Source organism: Lissotriton helveticus, chromosome 3_2 (assembly GCF_964261635.1).
Source record: "Lissotriton helveticus chromosome 3_2, aLisHel1.1, whole genome shotgun sequence".
Lineage (NCBI taxonomy): Eukaryota > Metazoa > Chordata > Amphibia > Caudata > Salamandridae > Lissotriton > Lissotriton helveticus.
In genome coordinates this window covers 441,795,683-441,811,605 of record NC_136062.1, presented here as the reverse complement: position 1 = coordinate 441,811,605, position 15,923 = coordinate 441,795,683, and the positions used below count along the sequence as shown (strand labels likewise).

Sequence of the window (15,923 nt, the reverse complement as noted above, 5' to 3'; positions counted from 1 at the left end):
GCAATTGATGTGTGAGAGCTAGGCCCTTCCAAAACTATGCTGAGAGAGGCATCTTGTGGTAACTAAAGTCCACTCCAAATGGGATTACCTATAGATATCTGGAGTAAACATCACTTTTCTCAGTGAGATCAGATTGGTCTGGCGTTGCATTGGGAAATATACTTAGTAAGACAGCTATCCTGCTTGCACGAGGCAAGAAAAAGCTGCAGACTAACTTTAATGCTGGGTCCTGTCCTGGACATATTGTGAAACCGAGGCAGGAGTATATGTATTTATCCTGATTGTGTAAGGTGCTTTACAACAGGAGACGCTGAGCATCAAATATTAAATTCTCATAAGTAAATCACAAAAACATGACTGGGGTCACAACAATGGACAGACAGCTTGCCATAGAGAACTGTAAAAAGAGGAACAGATTGCTAAGCAACAAACCCTTGTCTTTAATAGGCCTGGGCGGAATGTCAATTATGCTGGAGTAATCGGGGTAATTTGGGTAAAGCTGTGTTACTCTTTTACGCAGAATAACCAATAATTACGCAGGTTTACCTGCTTGCGTATTTAGGAGTAATGAGAGTGCATTTTGGGCTAAATAAATAGCACTAAATGATGGGAGTACATTGGGAAAAACCCTACCAAGTGCATGTTTAGTGCCACTTCTTAGTTAAAAATGCATTCTCGCACCCATTTAGGATGCAAGGAGGAGTTTTGGAGCTAAGAAATAGCTCTAAACACAGACTTACTCTTCTCATGTAATTATGCAGTATCCAACAGAATTCTCAGGTAATTTCAAGTGGTAACGCTACACTCAATCAAGCGTGTTATGCCCTCCTTTAGTCTGAATTAATTCTCAATCCAGTGGTCACTCTGCGGCAGAGCCCCAATAACCAACTCCAACCCAATACTCTGCCAGGAAGAAGAACGGCTCTTCACAGTGCCACCTCTTCTCACTCAAGGTCAGTGTAAAAGGGCACTCACCAATCTCACGAGCGACCTGGTCCAGCTTCTCTTGGGATCTGCTGATGAGGACGATGCTCATCCCACGCCGAGCCAACTGCGGATAGAAACAGAGGGTGATCAGGGAAGAGAGGGTAGCAGGGTAGGACAGCACAAGACAAACGGGTATCCGCTCAAGACACAGTACACAACAGCACAAGAATAACAGGTGTGCACTCAGGAAAAAGAACAAGGTTGCACAGTTTAAGACAGTCCGGAGCACTACAAGAGGAAGGGCAGTGAGTGGGCTCAGCGGCAGTGGTAATAGGGGGGCCAACACTACCATGGTCCTCTCTAACTAGTTCTTTGTTTCAGAAGCTGGCAATTCACCCCTAGTGACTGGATTGGAGGGCTGCTGATGCTTACAATGGCATCCGCATGCATTAAAGAAAGACATGCAGTGTTTGTAAAAGTATGTCAAGCCCCTCTGGTTTTACAAGTGGAAATGTTTGCATTTGTAAATATAAATGAATTGCATTTTATTCTGTTTGAACGTTCTCTCCGCCGGTCAATGTTATTTTGGTGTCCCATCACCTCAGCGCTGGCATGTGGTGGGCAAAGGCAAGGACATGATCTGGGCAGTTGAGGGGCACCAAGGTCAAGGAGAAAAGTGCAGCCGGTGCAGTGTTCCAGATTCTGGAGTTACCAGTTACACTGCTCTAAGACGAAGTGAAGCACACCCCAGTAATCAGGCATCTAGCATTAGTTCAAGAAACAGTATATGAAGTGACATAGCTGAGGCTGGAAGGCTGACGAGTGGGCTTGGCTACTCTGCCAAGCCCTGAGGGTCTTGGGCTCAGGTCAGAGCCAGGTCGGGGCTTCTCTCCGGTCTGCATGAGAAAGGATTGGAAAGTGCTGAAATGTGGGGCGCTCAGGGCAAGGCCAATGAGGTTATTCTGGGGTAGAAGGAATACAGCCTGTTCCATTTCAAGAACAGGTAAACATGTTTGAAAGAGGTGGAAAAAACATAAAAGCCAGTATTTTTACCACCACTTCCTGTACAAACAAAAACTACTAACTGAAGTCACTAGCAATTCAAATGTATTATAAAAATATGTAAACCTCTGCCCTGAAGATACAAGCTTAGAAAGAAAAAAAACAGAATATCGACTTCAAAAACTAATAAAGGGGATTTTACAGACATCCTGGCCCATTCATAATCTCAAAACATAAATAGCCAATATTTTCTTTGATAAAAGGGGCCATCCTGCTACTGGTAGGTTTGTCAGCAACCAGATCTGCTAATGTCACTGTCCCCCATGTGGATAGGACGCGTGCCAGCAGAGTGGCAGTGCATGCGTGCCAGCAGAGAGGGGGGTGTAAGGAGGGTGAAGCACTGGCTGCTCAGACGTGTCTGCAACAAACACGTCACCAACCCATATCTCAGCAGGGAATCGAATTCTTCCGGGAACAGAACACTTCGAACCATTGCTTACAGTCATTTTTAGTTAGTGTCCAACTTGAGGCTTTCTATAGCGCCACGTCACTTCGCGGAAACTTCCCAGCCCTTGGATAGTGAAATCTGGTTACACTGAAAGGAAGCTGCATATCCGCGGAACTATATACAAAAATATCAACATGAGGGACGGGGATTAAAAGAGGAGGAGGAAGAGAAATAAAGCAAAATAGGGTGAACCTGGAAGGAGGCAGTGAATGGACGAAAAGAAATGAAGAGTGTTGTATATTTATACTTTCTTCAATATGGTTACTTGGTGTCTGTAGTCCTTTCTTAGTGTTTCTATATTCTCAACCTCCCATAGTGCCTGAGAGTGTTCTATCTGGTATGTGAAGATTCCAGCCTTGGCATTTGATGGTCTGGTCAGCTGTGAGGTTTACTGCTCTGCTGTGTATCTTCATAAATCTATCCTTGACCTGAAGACGTGTCCTGCTGCCTACCTAACCTACGTACAACAAAGAGCAGGAGGGTGAGAAAGGTGAGGACAGAAGAGGTGAGCATCGCCAGCAGTGGGGAGGAGGAAGGAGGACAGTGCTAAGGAAAGAGGCATCTGAGGGAGGGGAACAGGTGCATGGGAGGAGGGGGGAGGGAAGGAACAGTGAAGAGATGTGATCTCATACTTTCTATGGGGCACTCTTTAACATACTTTGTGAATGAGGTAACATTAGGGCAAAAACTGACAGACTTCATTAAGCAACTCATAGTGACATAAGCAAGAGTGAGCGTCCGGTGGAGTGTGGCAGTATCCTCTCTCTGTCCATGCGTCTCTTGTAGTCACTGTCACTAGCTCACGCTCATATTCCACATCACCATCCCAATACCAGTCACCCTCACTATTCCGCGCATGCTCCCAGACCCTCGCACTTCTCCGGTCCAGGATTCACTTCCAATGCCTGTCGCATTCCCCATCCTCATATCACTCCTACCATGCGACACCCTGGGACTAGCCAATCCCCGCTTCACCTCCCTCCCGTCACATTCCCAATCCTCATATCAATCCTAATGTGATGGACATTAGCAGTCAGATGACCCTTAGAATACAGGAATTTAGGAGGTCTCTTTCATACATGTGACTTCTAATATGTTTAATGCTACTTTCCTATTGGTTGTTTTTTCCCCCCTTTCTGTCATTTACCCCAGTACATGAGGAACTCCTCGTGTTTTTTACCTACCGCGGACTGTGAAGCCTGGTTAGTCCATAATTCTGGGTAAGTCCTTCTGCTCTCTGCTGCGTCTTAATGAGTGCCACAGGGGCTGAAGTTCACGCTAGTTCATCCTTTGTATCACCGTGTGGCACTTTGTTTTTAATAGTTTTTAGCTGTTTGAGGCTCACCACGATCTTTAATAGAGTCAGTTGCTTACAGGGAATATGAGAGCATTCACCCACTACAATGAAATTACATTTATCATTGTGATTTATTCTCTCACCACAGGTAGTTCCAGTACTACCAGGTATCCGACGAGTTAGTCTTATGGTTGATGTGAGTGTACAGCCACAACACGATCTTAGTTTTAGTTGAGTACACCCCTTGCTTTGATCCTGACGAATCGCCCGCAGACTATTCACTTGGCGAGAAACATGTTGACCTACCAAGTATGAGAGCACCACAACCGGAGACATAACCTCAGCTCAGCGCCTTACACCTTATGTTTTTACTTAGGGTAGGAGACCCCTTGATTAAAGTTGTATTCGTAGGTACTCCCAACCCTATTTTACAGTCACTTCTAATACACCAATACACACGCATCTACACACACCAGGCCCCTCACCCGCACTTCCTCATACGGCTGTAGGAAAAAGATCTCCCCTAAAGTTCCCCTACTACAGGGAGCCCGTCGGGTATTGCACCACTGACCCGACGAAGAACAGCCCGATGATGAAGCATGACATCCGACAGGGTGTGTGAGGGCATTATAATCCAATAAAATAGGTTCCCAACTTTGAACGCTCACTAACAGGTTGGTTTATATTCCCCGTTTATTGACTCTTCTCAGAGGTACCGCATATTTCTTTTGTTAAATACTTTCCAGGGGCCTTTATGCTGGACCTGCTCAAAAGCCCTTTGTCCCCTCTTTGGTACTGATCCGGACCCTGGTCCCTGCTTTACTTTCCATCCCTGCTGCATTCCTAAATCCATATATCAATCCTTCTTTGTGACACCCTGGGACTAGCAATCCCTGCTTCACTTCCCATCCCTGCCGCATTCCCAAATCCACATATCAATCCTAGTATGCAACACCCTGGGACTAGCCAATCCCTGCTTCACTTCCCATCCCTGCCGCATTCCCAAATCCACATATCAATCCTAGTATGCAACACCCTGGGACTAGCCAATCCCTGCTTCACTTCCCATCCCTGTCGCATTCCCAAATCCACATATCAATCCTAGTATGCAACACCCTGGGACTAGCCAATCCCTGCTTCACTTCCCATCCCTGCCGCATTCCCAAATCCACATATCAATCCTAGTATGCAACACCCTGGGACTAGCCAATCCCTGCTTCACTTCCCATCCCTGCGCATTCCCAATCCTCAATCTATCCTAGTATGCACCATCCTGGGACCTGCTTCACTTCCCATCCCGGTCACATTCCCTATTCTCGTTTCAATCTTAATGTGAGGCCCCCTGGGACTAGCCAATCCTGGCTTCACTTCCCATCCCGGTCACATTCCCTATTCTCGTTTCAATCTTAATGTGAGGCCCCCTGGGACTAGCCAATCCTGGCTTCACTTCCCATCCTGGGTGCATTTCCAATCCTCATATCAATCCTAGTATGCAACACCCTGGGAGGAGCCAATCCCTGCCTCACTTACCATCCCTATCGCATTCCCCATCCTGATATCACTCCTAATGTGACACACCCTGGGACTAGCCAATCTCTGCTTCACTTCACATCCCTGTCGCATTCCCAATCCTCATATCAATACTAGAATGCGACACCCTGGTACTAGCCTATCTTGGCTTCACGTTTCATCCCGGCTGCGTTCACAATCCTCATATCAATCCTACTACGCAACATCCTGAGACTAGCCAATCCCTGCTTCACTTCCCATTCTCTTCGAGTTCCCAATCCCCATATCAATCCTAATGTGAGGCACCCTGGGACTAGCCAATTCCTGCTACACTTCCCATCCCTGTTGCATTCCCAATCCTCATAATAATCCTAGCATGCGACACCCTGGGACTACAAGTCCCTGCTTCACTTATCTCTGTCGCATTCCCATTCCGCAAATCAATCCCGGTATGCTACAACCTGGGACTAGCCAATTCCTGCCTCACCTCCCATCCCTGTTGCATTCCCCATCCTGATATCAATCCTCATGTGAGACACACTGGGACTAGCCAATCCCAGCTTTACTTCCCATCCCAGCCACATTCTCAATCCTCATATCAATCCTTGTATGCGACAACCCGGGACTAGCCAATCCCTGCCTCACCTCCCATCCCTGGCGCAGTGCCCATCCTGATATCACTCCTAATGTGAGACAACCTGGGACTAGCCAATCCCTACTTCACTTCCCATCCCCGTTGCATTCCAAAACATATCAGTCCTAGTATGCGGCACCCTGGAACTAGCCAATCGCTGCTCACCTCCCATCACTGTCGCCTATTCCTGCTGCGTTCACAATCCTAATATCAATCCCACTATGCGACACCCTGAGACTAGCCAATCCCTGCGTCCCTTCCCATCCCCTTCGAGTTCACAATGCTCATATAAATCCTAATTTGAGGCACTCTGGGACTAGTCAATCCCTGCTTCACTTCCCATCCCGGTTTCGTTCACCATCCTCATAATAATCCTAGCATACGACACCCTGGAACTTGCCAGTCCCAGCTTCACTTACCTCTGTCGCATTCCCAAGCCGCAAATCAATTGTTGTATGCGACACCGTGGGACTAGCCAATCCCTGCCTCACCTCCCATCCCTGTTGCATTCCTCATCCTGATATCAATCCTCATGTGAGACACCCTGGGACTAGCCAATCCGAGCTTCACTTCCCATCCCTGCCGCTTTACCAATCCTCATATCAATCCTAGTTCGCAATACCCTGAGACTAGCCAATCCCTGCTTCACTTCCAATCACTGTTGCATTCCCAATCCTAGTTTGAGACACCCTGGGATTAGCCAATCCCTGCTTCACTTCCCATCCCTGTCGCGTTCACAATCCTCATATCAATCCTAATGTTAGGCTCCTTGGGACTAGCCAATCCCTGCTTCACTTCCCATCCCTGCCACATTCCCAATCCTCATATCAATCGTAGTTTGAGTTTGAGTTTAAAATTACTTGTAGAGCGCGCGTCTACCAGCGGTTTCTTGGCGCTACAACTAACAGGATCCGGGGCTAAAAAAATGGGAGAACTGAAGGAATGTTATTCAAAGGACTTCGTAAACAGAAAGGTCTTGAGGTGTTTACGGAATTGAGGGTACAAGGTGATGGTACGAAGTTCAAGGGGAAGGGAGTTCCAGAGGGTCGGGGCAAGGGTGGCAAAATTAGAGCCTCCCCACTTCTTTCTCCGGAAGCGTGGGATGGTGAGGAGGGACTGGGAGGACGAGCGTAGTTCCCTGGTGGGAACGTATGGAACGATCTCAGAAGAGATGAACACTGGTGCCAGGTCAAGTCGGGCCAGAAAGGTAATGGAGGCGAGCTTGAATTGGACCCTGGCTCGCACGGGGAGCCAGTGTAAGGATTTCAGAAGAGGGGTAGAATGGTGGAATTTTGGAAGTTTAAAGGCCGCCTGGTTTTGTATCTGCTGCAGGCGCCGCAAGCTATAAGCAGGAATACCGGCATATAGGGCGTTGCCGTATGCGATACCCTGGGACTAGCCAATCTCTGCCTCACCTCCCATCCCGGTTGCATTCCCCATCCCGATATCAATCCTCATGTGAGACAACCTGGGAATAGCCAATCCCAGCTTCACTTCCCATCCTGCCCCATTCCCAATCCTAGTATGCGACACCCTGGGACTTGCCAATCCCTGCTTCACTTCTGCTTCACTTCTGCTTCACTTGCCATCCCGGTCACGTTCATAATCCTGATATCAATCCCAATGTGAGGCACCCTGTGACTAGACAATCCCCGCTACGCTTCCAGAACAATACCTGCAGCATTCCCAATACTCATATCAATCCTAGTATGCAATACCCTGGGACTAGCCAATCGCTGCTTCACTTTTCATCCCCGTCGCTTTCCCAATCCTCATATCAATACTAGTATGTGACACCCTGGGACTAGCCAATCTCGGCTTCACTTCCCATCCTGATAATCCTAATGTGAGGCACCCTGGGACTATCCAATCCCGGCTTCACTTCCCATTCCAGTCGCATCTCAGCTTCACTTCCCATCCTGATAACTATCCTAATGTGAGGCACCCTGGGACTATCCAATCCCGGCTTCACTTCCCATTCCAGTCGCATCTCAGCTTCACTTCCCATCCTGATAACTATCCTAATGTGAGGCACCCTGGGACTATCCAATCCCGGCTTCAGTTCCCATCCAGGTTGCATTTCCAATCCTCATATCAATCCTACTATGCGATACCCTGATACCAGCCAATCCCTGCCTCACTTTCCCATCCCCGTCGCATTCCCCATCCTGATAACAATCCTAATGTGAGGCACCCTGGGACTAGCCAATCCTTAGCAGACCTGCTTGGATCCACAGTACTGAGATAGCAGGGGTGCACTGGCAAAGCTTTGTGAGAGCAAGGGGGAGAGCACCCCAGGACGCTTCGCCACATGATGGAGTTGCTTTACAAGGGCTGCGTCTGCACGAGGTGACATGAGAGGTCACTGACCGCTATGTGTGTGGGACTCGGGCAGGATTTAGGTAAAGTGGCAGTGTCTTCAGTGGAATATGTTTTAGTGCTGCTGATCGGGGCTGAGGCACCCTGGCAACAATATGTGTGAGTAACCTTACTGGAAACGTGTGTTTTCTTTGCAAGCACTGCCACAAGATCCACTTGAAAACAGTTTCCTTCATGAGAACAACTCATTGTTGCCTCAGAATAAGGCCTACTTCATCACTATAGAATATACAGATGTTGATAACGTAACAAACTCTTTGACGCGTTCTGAATAGCAACGATACCAGTTTAATAAGCGTTGGTGAAAGCAATTAGTCTGGCATTGCCTGACAGTTTTGGATTTGTCAATGCTTGTTTACTGTTGTCTTTTGTTGATAAAATGGTGTAGGAGCTATTGGGCCCTGGGCCCAGATTGGAATCGGAATGTTCAAGTTTTGTTTACTTTTAAAAAATGGGCAATGTATTAAGTGGGTTGGATCTATTGTTTATAAATGCACGGTCACGGTTAGAAAAGGTAAACTGCTAGTAAGGTAATCAAGCGGAGACTAACCCTCCCACTGGATAAATCCAGGGCCACAAAGGCTATAGAATCCTTCCTTGGTGAATTGGTAGCTCCAAACGCTTAATCGTTACTGAAGTGCAGCCTGGGAGACAGTCCATAATGCTGGAAAGCTACACACGAGTCTGCTGTACCCGGGAGAGCCACAGGAGTGCCGCCCAAGACTGATATTAGCCTCCGTTAACCACGCTGGGGGCGAGGGGGGTCGGCACGGCGCCGCCATGCTCTTGACGGAACCAATCCGTCACGAGCCACGGGCACGCTGTGCTTGTGACGGAGTGGTTCCGTCACGGCCCCGCCCGCTCAATAAAACTCCCGCGAAGGCGCAGAATTCCTGCAGCATGGGCGGGGCGGCCGCGCCGTGACGGAACCACTCCGTCACCAGCACAGCGCGTCCGTGGCTTGTGACGGAGTGGTTCCGTCACGAGCACGGAAGAGGTTAAAGGGAACCGCTGGCTTTGCGGTAACAAGAGACAAGTGGTAACTGTTTTCTGGCTGGACTTCAACCCGAAGGCAGAGGGGTGGCTTACTTATTATCAGTAACACTCTTTCCGGTAGAGACTTACTGCAGACTCCCCACCTTTTAGATATTTGAAGAAGAATCAGACTGGAATTTAAACAAAAAATTGCAGTATCTCGGCGCGTCGTCGAGTGCTGTCATGTGGCTCCTCACTAACGCAGTTCTGCTACGAAAGGGACGTGCGGAGCCTATATATATGCAACACCTCTGCGAACATACATCAGTTGCTTTCAAGGCTGTCCACGCACCCAAACGCAGAACCCCAACTGCACATTGGTTGTGACCAGTGTGCAGGTTCCCACAATTGGGATCTTATTGATGGGTTGAGTCCAATCACAGAATGGGGAGAACGGGAGGGTCAGTAAGGATCCTACAGCTAGACAGAGTCTTTATTAGAAGAACAATTGTCTTACCTTTAGTAATTCTCCTTCTGGTATAGACTTGTACCTGCAGATTCCTTATCATCATTTGAATAGATAGCAAAGCAGTACCTATTTGGAGACGGATCGGTGAATAGACTCAAACCAGGAAGAGGGAAGGAGTGGGCGAAAACCCCTTCTCAACCAACCTGGCTGTCCGGACAATAGTGCTTTGTGAACATGTGGATCGGCACAACCTTAGCTGCTGGCGTATGTCCCGGTTTGTAACCTCACGTGCTAACACATTGGTATCAGCTGTGGCCCTGGTAGAATGAGCATGCAGTTCTTCCAGAGCCTGCTTTTTGGCCAGAGTGCAGCAGATCTTAATGCAGAATATGATCCGGCGGGAGAGGGTCCTTTCCTGCACTGCGCTGCCTTTTGTGCTCAGGTGAAGCCAACACGGAGCAGATCCCCCCCACTCAGTGTTCTTTGGTACGATCGCAGAAACGTATACAGGAGTCTAGAGTTCCACTTGAGGTGGAACGCATCTCCAAGCAAGTGATGCCTTGGAAATTCTAATGCCCGTAAGTGCTGACATTGTGCATTTTCGGCAGTGGCGAACAGATCAAGCCTAGGTTCTTCCCGTGAGCCAAAGCGGCCTTTTGCCCACTTTGTGTGTAATGGCCACTCTTAATTGGTTAGGTGCCGACAGCCGAGTTAGTCTACCCTGCCCTTCAAAGAGTCTGTCAAGTGGTTTGCCACTAGGAAAATCAGTTGGTGGGCCAGCCATTTCCAGAGGTGCAGAGCCTCTTGGCATGGGTACTGGGAACTCACCCCTACCTGTTTGTTACAATACCACATGGCAGTGGTGTTGTCTGTCAAAACCTAAATTAGCCTCCCCTTGAAGTATGGAAGGCAGGCTTACAACGCTACACGGATGGCCCTCCGTTCCAGAATGTTGATGTGCAGGCAGTAATTCCACCGGAGTACAGAGGCCTCTGATTTTCAACTCTCCTAGATGGCCACCCCAAACCAGAAGTGATGTTTCAATCACCACTGTCAGTTCTGGGTGGGGTAGAAAGAGGGGTCTTCCACAGAACCAATCATAGTCCAGCAACTACTATTGCAGATCTTTCACACTCTCCTATAAAATCTGAACGTGCATGCAGACGTCCCGTTAATGTTATACTCACTGGGACTTAAGATCCCACTGCAGGCCTCCATATGCCACCTGGCATGCCTGACCAAGAAGATGCAGAAGGCCTTCAGTCCCGGCAGCCTCAGAGTCAACCTCACTAAAATAGAAGAGCGATGCTGAAAGATCGGGCTTATAGCCTGAATGCCTCAGGGGAATAGGCACAAACGCGAGATATGTCCAGAATGGCTGAGACGAAAGGCTCCATGAACGAATGAATGGTATTTAAAAATCACGAACAATCTCCCCAAAGGGTATCTCGGCTCACCATCTGAGAACAGAGAATACTTGTCTACCCACCTCTAAAGGAAAAGAAGAGAAGGTAAAAAGACAAAGAGACGTTTTTAGAAACTTTGTAAAAACCTGAAGGTTGGGAGCTAATTTGACAGTAAGCAGGAGATTGTTACAAGTTCTCGCCCTCAGAACAAAGATAGATTATCTTCTCTGGTTTGTAACCTGAACTTTGTGATCCTTAGCAATCTATTCTTGGCGGCTCTTCACTCTCTAGGAGGGGTATATAACACAAAACGGGCCCCATTTGATCAACTGCGTTATAATGTAATGTAATGTAAAGTATAATTATAGAGCGCACTGAAACCCATCGGGCATACACAATAGTTAAGAGTCTAAGAAAAATCAGCTTTTCAACAAGAAGAAACCGAAGCTGCCGAAGACGGTCAGTGGTAGAGCTGGTGCGGAGGGGGAGGGGGAGGGGGAGGGGGGGTGGGGTTTAGAGTCAATCTGACTGACGCATTTTGAACTGCTGGCATCTTCTTTGTTAGATATTTGGGCAACCCCTAATATAGACTATTACAATAGTCCAGTCTTAAGGTGACCGAAGAGTGAGTAACAGTCTCTCTAGCTGAGAGGGGAAGAAAATCTTTAAACTTTTTGAGGGACTTGATGATAGAGAAGCAAGGCCCTGAGACGGAGTTGAAATAATGGCAAAAAGATCGATCATTGTAGAACTTAACACCCAAGTTCATTACAACCTCTATAGGTGAAGGAAGGCTGTCAGGCCTTTATGACTCCCTGGTACGAGGCGGAAAACTGGCTGCGAGATCCAAAACTATGAATTTCTGTTTTCTCTGCATTGCATTTTAAGAAATTAAGGTTCATTCACCTGATCACGTCAGTAGTAAGCCGGGATACCACTCATCAAAAAATCCTGGTCGCAAAAGTGACATGTCTGGTCGCAAAAGGCTGGTCGCAATTTTGACAGCTTTTGACATGTCTGGTCTTAAACTCCTGGTCGCATTTTTGACAGTTTAAGACCAGGACTGTTTAAGACCAGGGTTTGATCTGGCCTTAAACAGTCTGGTCTTAAACTTCTGGCCTTAAATTTAACAGCTAGGGCTGCAAAAATGGACATGCCCAGGAGTGCTCAGGCCTGGTCTTAAACAGTCCTGGCCTTAAACTGTTGGTCTCAAACAAGTGACAGGTGGCCCGAGTGTTGACAAGGGCCGGCAGGTGCCCCGGAAGGGGCGTATGAGTCACAGGGGGCGGGTTGTTTTTTTGGAGGTAGAGGCGTGGCAAAGCAGCCCTACGGCCATGTGTCCCTGTTGTGGTGTAGAGGTATACGCCTCTTTTAGGGGTGGTGATTTCTTTGAATACATATAAGCCTTTGTCAGGAGCCTGTTGTAGCAAGCAGCCGCTGGACAACGTGAAGGGTCACCATGGCAGAAAGGAAGAGCTACAAACCATTTGAGAGAAAACATTGGTTTGGTGGCTCAGAGATCCCCGTCAGTAGCTTTTACAGAACCAGACCTGCGGTAATGGAACATAATGCTCAACCAGGAGAACCTTCTGGCTGGGGGTTTGTTAAGCAATGGCCGAGCCGGGTGGACCCGATTAAGCGTTACAGCAGCTCTAGCGAGTGTTCGAGTGACGGTTTGGCGTCTGAGCAAAGCATGCTCTTGGAGTTGGAGGATGAGGAAGAATCCATAGTTCCTCCTAATACACCCGTCTATGAAACCATGGATGTTCACATGACGAGTCCTCAGGAAGTAGGTGTGCAACAGCCTGGTACAAGCGTGGAAGATGAGGGCTCACCAATGGATATTACCGACTCTCAAGATGTCAGAGTAGCCGACGCGGGGTTTGAAAATGTGGAGGTGAGTTAAAATGTTAGGAGCAACTATTTTGCATAAGGATGTATTTTATTTCTTCAACTACCAAACGTTAATCTTACTTATGGCCCCTCTAGAGAGCACCAGCTCCTAACACACCCATCTATGAAACCCCGGATGTTCACATGACGAGTCCTCAGGAAGTAGTTGTGCAACAGCCTGGTACAAGCGTGGAAGATGAAGGGTCCCCAATGGATATTACCGACTCTCAAGATTTCAGAGGCGCTGCAGAGGATGGTGAAAATGTGGTGGTAAGTCAAAAAAAAAAAAAAAAAAAAATGTTAGGAGTAGACCCCTTACATGAACGTTTGTTGTCTTTCTAACGCTAACGGGTTGTCAATATTTGTCTTTTGAACCTAGGATGAAACACCGAAAAGAACTGATGCCCAGGGGCAGACTGCAAAAGGTCGCAGCTTGAATCTGTCTTGTATATGCTGTGCAAACCAGACGGGGAGTTCCACAAATCTGGGGACACCTATGTCTAAGGAGTGTGAAGAGTGTTCTAAGAACGACGACTCTGAAAAACCAACGCCAGGGTTCACCAGAGTTGGGTTCACCACTGATGACATATCAAGTGTTAAAGGTTTCGCAGCTGTGGTTGTATACACATGCGTCAAAAGGGACTATTACAGCCTGTGTTTCGGCCATCGTATTAACGACCCTGAACAGGGGGCGCACGAGTGTCTATCCGGATCATACAGAGACCGTGTAATCCGGTACATATGTAGTATGCTAGACCCGTACAAGATGCATAAACTGCTAAGGGTGGTGCACGGCCTGAGCGCTGAAAATAGTTTTGTCCATCCGAACATGCTGAAGATCATGATAGCGGCAGTCAAGGAGATACGCTATGCCAACGACCCCTACGCAAAACTAAGAAGCATGCCAGGCACAGGTGTGTGCTGTGACAAAAAGATGGCACAGAGACTTATAGAAAGGCGCATGTGTAATCTGTATCTAAAAAACAGAAAAGTGGTATCCTTGGCACCACAAAGGCTGTTTTATAATAGATAAGGCCTGATGTATTGTGACCTTATAGCGTGCATTTAAAGTAATGTAGTAGAATGTTACACCCTCAAGATACCTTTATGTAAACCATACTTGCTATGTAATAATGTAAAATGTCTGTGATATGGTAATACTCATTCTTTTTTAATAAAATGTTCTTACACAAAACAAGCGTCTTTCATTTCCTGTACTGTAATGCCCGCTAACATGTCGGAGGGCCTGTTAAGAAAACTTTATTATGATACAAGAGGGGTTGGCAGCTTTGGAAGCGGCGCAGCTCTATATAGAAGGGCTGTGGCTGAAAAGGAGTCTGTAAGCAGAGAAGCTGTGAAGACATGGTTATCAGGAGAGGAGGCATATTCACTACATAAACCTGCCAGAAGACGTTTTAAGAGACGACCCACAATCGTTAATGCGTGTATAGATTATCAGTGGCAAGCGGACATAATCAGCCTTCAAGATATAGCAAAACATAACGACGGTGTGTGTTATATATTAACAGTCATAGATGTGTTGTCCAAGTATGCGTATGCAGAGGCGATGCGTGATAAAAGTGGAGCTAGCGTCACAGACGCTTTTAAAGCCATCTTCGATAAGGGGCGTATTCCTCAAAAACTACAAACAGACGCAGGAAAAGAATTCTTAAACAAGTCATTTCAGAAATTATTAAAGCAGCATAATGTTCAACATTTTGTAACACACACGGAGGTAAAAGCAGCGGTTGTAGAAAGGTTTAACAGAACTTTAAAGTCTAAGATGTGGCGGTATTTTACGGCCAACAATACATACAGATACGTGGATGTTCTACAGGCTTTTATAGCTGTATATAATGCCAGTTATCATAGGACCATCAAAATGGCACCTGAAGAGGTAACAACTGATAATTCGTTAACTGCCTGGAGAAACGTGTATGGGTCTAACTTTGGTACAAAGGTGAAGAAGTCTGTTTTTAAAAATGGTGATCACGTCAGGATTTCAAAACTGAAAGGAGTCTTCACGAAGGGTTACCAACAGACCTTTAGTGATGAAATATTTATAGTGGAAAGTGTGGAGCTTAAGGAAGGGGTGTATATTTACAGGCTAAAGGACTACGATGGGGAAACGGTGTCAGGATCCTTTTACAAGGAAGAGTTACAAAAGGTGCCCGATGATCCAAACCGCGTGTATAGGGTTGAAAAGGTTCTGAAAAGGAAAGGTACCGGTGCTAAGAGCCAGGCATATGTCAAATGGCGCGGATGGCCTGAGAAATTTAACAGTTGGGTGTTGGCCAGCTCCCTGAAGGGTGTGTGAACTAAAAGCCTCTGCGACGATGGAGACTACACCCTTTTATATAACCTTACCATCCAACGCTTCTAAGGACATGTTCCCCAACAATCAGATTTCTAATTACACCGTCAAATTGGCTAAGGCTGTGGACCTGAAGGGGGGCTGGGAGGTCGCCCTAACAGAAATACAATACCCTAGAACATGGAATACATTTACAGCGGCTGAAACCAAGTTTTACATCAAGAGGGACCAGGACCCCATGGGCATACACACATCCTTCCCACCAGGCTACTACCCACACGTAACAAGCATTATCGAAGCCATCAACAAATCCATAGCCAGTATAGAACCACATCCGAATATTCATCTGGCGCTAGATAATGTGAGAAGGAAGGTGTTTCTTAAATCCGTAAATCGAAACAACCTGTTTAACTGTTCAGGTAAATTAAGAAGGATTTTAGGGACAGTACAACATGTGAAAAGCCCCGTGGAACCAGATCACACGTGCCCCGATATTAATGGGGGGTTCTACACGCTCTATGTGTACAGCGATATTGTAGAGTCTCAGAGGATAGGTGATAGTTACTCGCCGTTGTTAAGGTGGGTGCATGTACAGGGTGATAATAATACC

General features: G+C 47.1%; 1 protein-coding gene across 1 annotated transcript in view; it reads right to left on the bottom strand.

Annotated features, from left to right (window-relative positions):
* Positions 1-15,923, bottom strand: part of HSD17B12 (hydroxysteroid 17-beta dehydrogenase 12) — a 331,988-nt gene that overhangs the window by 188,606 nt on the left and 127,459 nt on the right. Inside the window, exon 3 of the mRNA XM_078684345.1 lies at positions 976-1,051. Coding sequence (XP_078540471.1) covers positions 976-1,051 — 76 coding nt within the window. The remainder of the gene's footprint in view (positions 1-975; positions 1,052-15,923) is intronic.